The sequence below is a fragment of the Sceloporus occidentalis genome, unplaced genomic scaffold (genome assembly GCF_023333645.1).
Source record: "Sceloporus occidentalis isolate IW3139 unplaced genomic scaffold, rSceOcc1.0.p SCAF_1, whole genome shotgun sequence".
Taxonomy (NCBI): Eukaryota; Metazoa; Chordata; class Lepidosauria; order Squamata; family Phrynosomatidae; genus Sceloporus; species Sceloporus occidentalis.
The window spans coordinates 143710089-143719946 of NW_028316981.1; the positions used below are offsets into that span (position 1 = coordinate 143710089).

The 9858-nt window shown below is 42.2% G+C and overlaps 1 protein-coding gene across 2 annotated transcripts in view; it reads left to right on the plus strand.

Moving 5' to 3' along the window:
- The window catches only part of LOC149322349 (cdc42 effector protein 4-like), a 33089-nt gene extending 23756 nt beyond the window's left edge, over positions 1–9333 (plus strand). For both annotated transcript variants that reach the window (XM_089540161.1, XM_089540171.1), the window contains exon 2: positions 6520–9333. In XM_089540161.1, coding sequence (XP_089396287.1) covers positions 6654–7682 — 1029 coding nt within the window. In that variant the 5' untranslated portion in view covers positions 6520–6653 and the 3' untranslated portion in view covers positions 7683–9333. The remainder of the gene's footprint in view (positions 1–6519) is intronic.
- Positions 9334–9858: the final 525 nt, after the last annotated feature.

The window sequence follows — 9858 nt, forward strand, 5'->3', positions numbered from 1 at the left end:
TGAAATTCATCTAAAGAAGCTACAGTGCAAGAAGGGGAGTACATGTATGCATATTTACACAATCTTTGTTTAAGCCAGCACATAATATAGCAGCAAAAAGAGTTCTAATGAGCAAGAATAAGTTTCTAGTCCTTGTGTGTGTGTGCCTTCAGGTCACCTGTTGCCTTCAACTCCATGAATTTCATTGGGTTTTCTTAGGCAAGGAATGTTCAGGGTTGGCTTTGCTAGTTCCTTCCTCTGAAATATAGCTTACAGCTCCTGTTATTCATTTGCTGTGTCTCATCCAAGTACTAACCAGGACTTACCCTGCTTGATGTCCACATTCAGATGGTGTCTGGTGTTGTTAGTTGGTAGGAAATAAAAATATTTCTTGTTTTAGGTAATCTTTAAATGCAGTGCTGCTATCTTACACTTTGTCTGGTGTCTCAGCATTGTTTCTCCAACTGTGATGTGCAAGCAAAGGCCAACATGGAAACTGTTTCTAGGAGCAGTGGGTGTGGCAATAGGAATATATCCCCTCCTGATTCATGTGTTGCTCACCCAAGTTCATCTTGCTCACTTACAGCGCTTTCATTTCAGAACTGAAATCCTGCATGAAAAAGTCCCATGCAGCTCTCTATTTATATTACTCTAGGTAGGAAATCTCCACTTAAATTATAAACTGTGGAAGTTGGGACAGGAGCCCATTTACCAAGATAGACAGTTGAGATAAAGATCAGTCTCATCCATACCTTCTATAGCCCAAATACTATTGGCAGGTAGCAGGTCCCTGTTTAATATAAGTTTTTGCAAAGACAGGGTTGGGGCTAAACATAGTTCAGTAAGACAGATATGTCATTCCTCTCCCTCCTTCCTCCAAAACAGGAGAGTGCCTTTTCTTAGGTATGTGTGCAGATCCCAAGCAGGCATATCTGCAGAGTCCCTGCTATGGAGTGTGTATACACTGACATAGTCTTTAGATGAAGGGAATGGAGCCTATATCAGTATGGCTGAGTTCTGTGATCTGTACACATTATGTAGGCAAAGTAGGATCTGTATATATCCACTGCATTTGTTCTGCTCATTTTGCATGATTCATTCATCCTGCCATAGGGTAGGAACATTAATCTATGTGAAAAACATAGGGAGGGAGGTGATGGCGCTCACTGAGCATTGATCCAAGTTATAAAGCATAGAAGGATATATGGAATTGGGAGATGGATGTGCTATCCTGTCACCCCCAAAATGTTTCCTGTTTCAAATAGTCTGGGTAGTCATGACACCCATCTCCCTGGGTTGAAACTACCTAGTGCCAGGTTGGTGAATGGTAAAACAGCTGCCATCCGAGACTTGATTCTGGATAAATGTGCTGATCTGGCATGCATTACAGCAACTGGGTTGGGTGAGGCTTGCAGGGGAGCAATATCTCTCTTAGCTTTGCCTGGCAGACTTCTTTTTATTTGGCAGCAGCAGAACGAGGCAACACTGAGGGTGTGGGGGAGAGGTGGGGATGTGGAATTGCAATGATCTCTCAGAATGATAGCCCCCTGACCAGGTGTCCCATTGCTCAGTTGTCAAAATTTATGTGTATTTGTATGGAGGGAGATGGCTGGGACATATTAGGGATTCTGTGGTATATTGTTCACTCTGCTGCTCGGCATTCTCTCTTACTGAGCTAGCTGGGGTGGTGATGGAGTCCCTGAAGCTTGTGATGCTGGGAAAAATCAACAGCCATGCTGGAGCTGCTCTGTCTGGAGTGGCTCGGGAATATCACAACCATGTGTCTGTCCCAAGTGGCATCTGGTCCCACTCATGCTGCTGTTTTCTGTACAGGATGAGATGATGGTGGTCTGGGAATGGAGGATTCTGCTGCTCCATTCTAATGGACAGACCACCTCTTGGTCAAGTTTAGACTGCTGGAAGTCGGAGTCTTTGTAGGGGGTGGGATGGGAGACCCATTAAAGACCCCTAGGGTCTTATGGATCTGGATGGATTTCTAATGGCTCTTAGGGAGTTTCCTGCTGCCTTGGCCAGCAATCCCTGTTGGAGCTCTGGTTGATCTTTGGAAGGGGGAAATGGCCAAGGAGGTAGAAATGACCAGGACAGTGGACATGAGCATCCCTTCTCACAGAGTAGAGCTAAACCAGCCCCTTGGTTTTCTGAGGAGCTGATAACAATGAAATGAGTGATCCAGAGACTAGAGTTCATTCCTTGCATCGGAGGAAGAAGACAAACTTAAACGGTAACTTCTTCCACACAGTCTCAAAGGTCCTACAAGATCCCTTTGCATTTGTGTTTTCTGGGGTTTTTTCCCTTCTTCTTCTAGGCATCATGCCTTCAAGATAGCTATACAAACATCAACAGAATAAGAATTAGTGCAGCAGCTTCTTTTTAAGTTTACTTACTATGGACTTGAAGCAATAAAATTCAAAATTCTCTCTCTCTCTCTCTCATGGGTAATGGTATCTTTGGATTCAAAACATCATTTTAGACATAATACAGAAAATGAAGAATAATAATAATACATAACATAACCATATTACTGTGGGGCTGGGTGTGGTGGGCAGAATAAAGTAAGGCAACTTTTTGCTCTAGGAAAGAATGTTGACATAGGGCTGTAACCTTTGTACCCATTTATTTATCTGTATGTCTCATTGAAGTCAGTGAAGCTTCTAAGCAGACATACCTAGCATAGTAGTAACACAATGGAAAGTCTTGTTCAGGCTTTGGTCAAGTTGCCTGATAGACATTTTACTCCACCAACAGTTGTTCAGGTCATGTTGGATTATATCTTGTAGAATTTAGAAGCACCATCTTATGTTTGTTTACTCTGAAGAACATCTCACTTTGGGGAAGCATTATAGAATTGCTGTCTTAAGTCTAGTATCTTTGCTTCATAGCGTGTGTCACTCCATGATGTGTGCCTTCTAAAATAAGGAAGCTAGACTAGTTAGGTGGAATAATTCCTTGTTCACAAATTCAAATGGGTTAATGGTTTACTTTGCTTTTTTTCACAATACTTGCATGGTTATTTTTAGAAATGGCTCAGCTATGTGGGAGTTTGAAATACCTTGATGATAACCAGTTCAGCACCTCCAGGCTGCATTTTTCCATTATCTGATTGCTTGCACCTTTTGAAAAAACAGGGGAGAGGGGTGCTGGCCTCCCAGTGTGTTGGGCTTTCATTGATAACTCTGTATAAACCACTTCAGTGGGATAGCTTGTGTCACTTACTGGAAGTGAATTAGGTAGAAAATAGAAGCCATATTGAAACAGAAGCTGAAGTGCCTTTTTCATACCTCTTTATATACAACTCCTTTGTTGCAACGGCTGCATTGGCTGCCAGTTTCCGGGGCACAATTCAAAGTGCTGGTTTTGACCTATAAAGCCCTATTCAGCTTGGCTATTTGAAGGACCATATCTCACTGTACGAGCCCCACAGAATATTGAGATTGTCCAAAGAGGCCCTTCTCTCTGTCCCACCAACATCTCAGGTGTGTTCGGTGGGAACAAGAGAGAGTGCCTTCTCTTAGCTGCTCCTAAGCTCTGGAACTCCCTCCCTAGAGAAGCCCGGATTTAGACTGTTTTAACTTAGACTGTTTTAAATTTGTTAGCCACCTTGAGTCCCTGTACTGGGAGGAAGGCGGGATATAAATAAACATAAACATAATAATAATAAATTCCACCTTCCCATTTTTCTTTTTCTTTTAAACTTGTGGCTCTGCAAATGTTGTTCACCGCCCACTGGCTCTATACAGCCATAGTCTGTGGCAAAGTTTCTCAACCAGGCTCCCTGGAACTCTAGGGTTCCTTGAGAAGTCACTAGGGGTTCCACAAGAGATTGTGATTGAAAGAAAACTATTTTTTTAAACGGTAGATATAATAATGTTTATTCAGGACTTCCCTGAGGCCTAAACATTTTTTCAAGGGTTCTTCCAGGATAAAAAGTTTGAGAGAACACTGGAGGGCTGAACATCTCTTGTTCGAACCAACGAAGAACACTAACAGTATTGCACTATGGCCTTTTGCTAGTACATAAGCTCATTGAAGATAAATGTTTTTTCAAGCGGGTGCCATTTTCCCCAGCTAAAAAGAAAATACTCCCAGTGGTGCAGACAATAAAATAAACTTCCTTTGCAAAATCATACAAAAGGATATTACTGTAATGGCTGTACATATTAGTGTGAGAATAAGAAGCTAGTACAATATATGCTTTCCTTTAAACCCTATACAATGAATATGCTAAATAAATATTCATTCATCCTTTACCATACCGATCGTAATCCCCATATATCACTGAATGGAAAGTGATTGTTGAGAGTAGCAAAATTAAAATAATACCTTTAAATTATATCATACACACACCCTAAATGTAGTAGCATCACTAGGGTGTGTGTGTGGGCTGCCCTAGGTGACACCCCAGAAGAAGGGCAACACTCATTCAGCTCCCCACCCCCGCGGGTGCTGCTCCAGCCCATGGGAATGCTGCCCCACTCAGGAAACCCCACCAGAGGTCCCACCCCCTGCATTGAGTGTCACCTGGTGCGGGAATGCTACTGTCCAAATGTATCTCTATGTAGATAGTTTCATGTGGTTAAAGTGAAATTTTGGTAAGATGTTATGTTTTTAAAGAAAACCAAAAAAGAATATAATTTAAAATGTATCAATTTTTTTTCAAATCTGGGACCACCATTGACGTCCTCCCACTGAGCCTCACCCCACTCACACTATGTGATTAAACTACTCAGTTTTTCACAAGTAGTTCTTGAACCGATGTTGAAATCTGTGAAGTCAAGATTGACCCCAGAGCATGACAGGACAAAAAAAGAGGGGCAAGAAACATTGTGTACTATGTGCAGCAAGTGTATAAATGCTAATAGTACTGCCAGAATCTTGCCTACAAAAAACGTCAGCCAGATCTCATGGTTTGAGGAAGTTTTGCTTTTATGGTTGAAGGTGGGTAGTGGGTACTGACCTCTGTGCCATATTTATATATCAGGGTTACAGGGGAAATCAGATAAGAATGTAGACAGGAGGCTCTGAGTAGAATGAAGAGGGTTTAAACGGGGGCAGGGGGAGGGAGAGAGGAGAATTGGTGAAAGTGAGCACCATTCTCTCATCCGAGCCATGCTTTGGAGAGGCAGGGGGCTGGGAAAGATGTGTCAGATGCTCTTCACTTTAATTGCCAACATGCGCCTTAGCCACATTTTCTAGGAGCAAGACAGACATTCATTCTCATTCTTCTCTGTGAGAGTGATGGCTGCTCCACTGAGCATGTAAAACTGCCTCCAGCAGTAAGTCAGGTTACTTCAAGGGGAGGGAAAAGAAATTGCCTCTTTCTTGAAGTGCACTCTTCTCTCCCTTCCCCATCCTGCTTCTTTCATGTGCCTCCCTCCCCCTAGAGCCTTTAACAAAGCCTTTTCTAGTTTCTTTGCTTCTTGGATATCATTGCCATTGAGATTTGAAATTAAAGTGCTTGTCTTATGAGTGCCAGTCCTCTATGATATAAAGCCACTATTCAGATTGAAGAATACACTGTCAGGACACCACCAACCCCTAGGGTTCTGTGGTGAAACCAGTTCTCCCATGCCCCGCACAATACAGGAGCAATGCACAATACAGGAGCAATTCAAGTCTATGCTCCAACTAAGTAGAGGGAGAACAGTGTCATTGCTTGAACATGAGGGCAGAATATGTGTCCTACTTTACAGAGGTCAGACTTCCATTTGGAGACATTTTCTACTGTAGTAATGGGGGTGGGGCCATTGGGTATGCCAGCTAGATTTATGACCTGAATCATAGTCTGTCCACATCTGGATGACCAAATTGTTGTTGTTGTTGTTATTGTTATTATTATAGTTTATTTTTATAGTGCTGTAAATGTACACAGCGCTGTACATACAAATGATCAAATCAATAAAAATGAAATCTGCCAGTGGTATACAATCTACAAATAAGCCCAGTTAGAGCTCATGAACCTTAAGGAAAGAGAACAGAGGTATTGATGGGTGCTGATCATGAGCTAAACACCTGGGTGGCCAATTGCACCTGCATGTAAGTCACCTGGTCAAAATCATTCCTGTCATGGTGAGATGTATCTGTGCATATAAATTAGCACATGAGGTATGAGCCGGATTCTGCAGCAACATTCTTCCTGTGTTGATCTTCAGGAGTCTTCTCTTCCCTTGTTTGCTTGACAAGGTTGAAGGAGGGGCTTTTGGACAGATTTTTTCCAACACTCTTGTCTGCTTCCTTTTCGTGAGCTGAGATAAGAGGACTTTGTTTTTTACAAAACGGCCAAATTTCTTAGGGAGCTTCACATTCTTAAGGAGCATTTGGTTGACCACTTGATGATATATTATAGGCCACACTAATGAACATTTAGTTTATGAACTGTGTTAAAGGTGAAAGGGTAGGGGCTGTAGGAACTGTGCTCTCATTCTACCATAGTAATTCTGTCCAAAGGTACAGAAAAGATGATGCTTCTGTTTTCTTGATGAATTTTAACTCTCTCCTTTCTTATGTCTGTCTGTGTTTTAGGACTGGACTACTTAAAAGCCAGTAAGAGGTTTGAGGCCTTTCTCTGAGACTCCAGCAGTATAACCTCGCCTCTTTGGAACTGAAAGGAATTTACTCTAATTTCTGTACATAAGGAGATCACACGTGTTGCAAAAATGCCTATTTTGAAGCAACTGGTGACAAATTCTGCTAATTCCAAGCGCCGCTCTCGGGCTGATCTGACAGCTGAGATGATCAGTGCTCCCCTTGGAGATTTCCGTCACACCATGCATGTTGGCCGGGCTGGTGATGCCTTTGGAGATACCTCCTTTCTCAATAGCAAGGCTGGGGAGGGTGAACAGGAGGTCACAGAGGAGATAAGTTCTTCATCCAAACCTGGCCTGCTGTCACGGAAATTCCGGAGCAGCAAACGGTCTCAATCTGTGACGCGTGGTGACCGACGGGACATGTTGGGTTCTCTGAGGGATTCGGCCATTTTTGTGAAGAATGCAGTCTCTCTGCCTCAGCTCACTGAGAAGGAAACAGACAAGAGTGGTGGGAAACAGATGCCTAAGAGCCTCTCCTCCAGCCCTGTCAAGAAAGCACTCGAAGAGAAGACTCCTGAAGAGAAACACATGAATGGTGCTGCTGCAGCTCTCAGCTCTGGGCCCCACAGTCCTGGCTTGGAGGAGCAGGCTTTTGGTGACATAACTGACTTGCCCTTGGTAGTTTCCAAGAACAGCTATGGATTGAAGCATGCAGAGTCCATCATGTCTTTCCATATTGATCTGGGGCCATCTATGTTGGGCGATGTCTTGAGCATCATGGACAAGGATCCATGGGAGCAAGAGGATTCTGGTTATCATGGTGCAGAGGATACCCAAAAGGAAGCAGGTCCTGCAGAGGAATCACCAGCCCACTGGCTTAGCCAAGAATGTAAGCTTCCCCAGGATTCCTTGGCTCAGCATGACGACAGCAGAGCAGCAACGTACAGTCCTGGCTCTGCCCGTAGCATCACAAGTCGCCTGACTATGGACAGCAGTTCCATTTCCAGCTGTGCATCTGTGGGAGATGAACAGCGGAGTTCAGCCTCCAGAGGACAGAACCACAGCATTCCAGAGGATGCCAGGCATGACAACCCGGTGAAACAGCCTGACAAGGAATTCTGCTTCATGGATGAAGATGATGATGAGATAAGAGTATAAAGAATGTGACAACCATCCCACATTTAATTTGCATTAGGAAAGAACAACTGGCAGCTGATTCTGGAATAAATGGTACTGCTGGAAAAGTGGCTAAATGCTTTTGCCAGCATTCTCAGTCTTCGGTTTTCAAACCCATCTCCCCACTATTTCCTTAAGCAGACTGCTGCAGGAAGGTTCCCCTCAAGAGAGGATGACTTGAGGAAGGGGATCAAGGATCAAGCTGGGGGAAAAAACATTTAAATAGTTTTTCTTATCTTTAAAGTAACCTTATTCCTATAATCTTGGTATTGTCTAAATGAAATCACTCAAGAATCTTTCGAAAGACATTATTTCCAAGAAAGAATTCTCCACTGTAAAGAAACCTAAAAGATAACAAAACAGATTTTGTTTAACTTATCTACTGCCTGTTGAAAGCAATATAGAGCTGAATACTAGAACAAAGTTCAAAAACACTAGTTTCTCTATTAATATATTTCCATCTTTCGCATTTGTACTAGTACTCATAGGGTTGGTGAGATTTTTTTTCCCCTATTGACCAGGAGAATACCATTCTGGTCGTGGTACAACATTGAAGGATATTGTATACTTGTAGGAAGCAAATACACAAAGGAGCTTGAAAAAACTAGATCCTCCATATCTCCATGTTCAGATGCTAACAATTCTCTTCCTGCAGGCAGGCCTCTGGGAAGATTTACAGACTTTGATATCTGGGAGAGACATTTCTTATTTTTGCTTTTTTAAAATCAGCTGACAAAAACTCTTTACAACTACAAATTGTGGGGAGTGGGAAATACAGCTATCCTTTTTACATCACAGCCCTTTGGGTTTATAGAGGGAGTGCAAGATGAAATTTGTAAAAATGCTAGTATTTCCTGAAGTAGATAGCTTGTACTTTTTCTACTACTAAAAAGTGTCACCCTTGGAGATGATAACTTAGGTATCCCTTGAATATTCTTCATGATACTTTGCTTCAAGTTTGAAATTCCCTGGTGGGTGAGAGATGAATACTAAGAGCAGCTGCCCCATCCCAAAGTGAAGAAACTCTTCTCCCTGCCTCACTCTTTCCAGACTCTTTCTCTGTAAATAGGCAGAGCAGATGCCCTAAGATTTCTTTCTGTCACTAGAGGTGGTAACCATTACAAGTCCAAAGTGAAAAGTCCCAGAAGTAGCCAAATATGACACAGCTCCATCTTCTTTTAGCCGAGTCTTGAAAAAGTCAACTAGGTTCGCTGAAGCACAAAGAACTTGGCACTCCCTGTTCCATGAGGAACCACATTGCTCAGTTCTCCTCCTTGAAACTGTTTTTAGGATCCTCCCACCTAATGCATTTGGGAGGTGTGCCTGTGTCCTTATAACCTACACCCCACCCTTTTTCTTTTTCTTTTGGCCTTGCTTTACATTTTGCTGGGCGTTAAACACTAACTTTTGCCTTATTTTTGTTTTTTTAATTTTACCTTTTTGTTCATACTGTATATTAGACCTGCTCACCCCTTTGGGAGTAGTCTTTCTTTCTCTTTGGGGTTGTCTTTTATTGTGTGTGTATAGGTGTTTGTTCAGTGCATCTGTTGGAGGACTTTTAAAAAGTGGAACTATGTTTGTTTTTAATATGCAAGGACATTAAAGTATAGTGAAGAAAAAGTATTTCCTGTAATCTTCTGGGAATTTTTTGTTTTGTTTTGTTTGTAATGTGTGTTTCTTTGTGTTTTTGCAGGGGAAGGGCTGGGGAGAAAACATTACTTAGATAAATTTTCAGTGTCCAAACTGCAAACTCCTAAACTGCATAACCCCACTTACTGGCTTACATTTCATTGAAAGTGCAATGGGGGAACAGTTTTTGGAACCTGCATGTCTGTTAGGCCAACATAGCAATGGTTTCTGCAACTCCCCCCCCCCCCCCCCCAGATTACCACAGGAAGCTATAGTATTGATTTTAACTTGCAAGAGGTGGGAATTAAATAAAGAATTGTCATTTTTTTCATATGTGCCCTCTTCTCTTCTTCTCTTCTGTTTATCACTGTCTGCTGGTTTGGTCAGAATAGTCTTTTCTATAGCTGAAGGATACAGTTTTGTGATAAGGAAAAGTCTATTTTATTTATTTAGCCCCTGCACCAGTAAACCACTTAGTGAAATTGTACCTAGCATAGTATTCTATACTAATGCAGCATTAATTTATGGG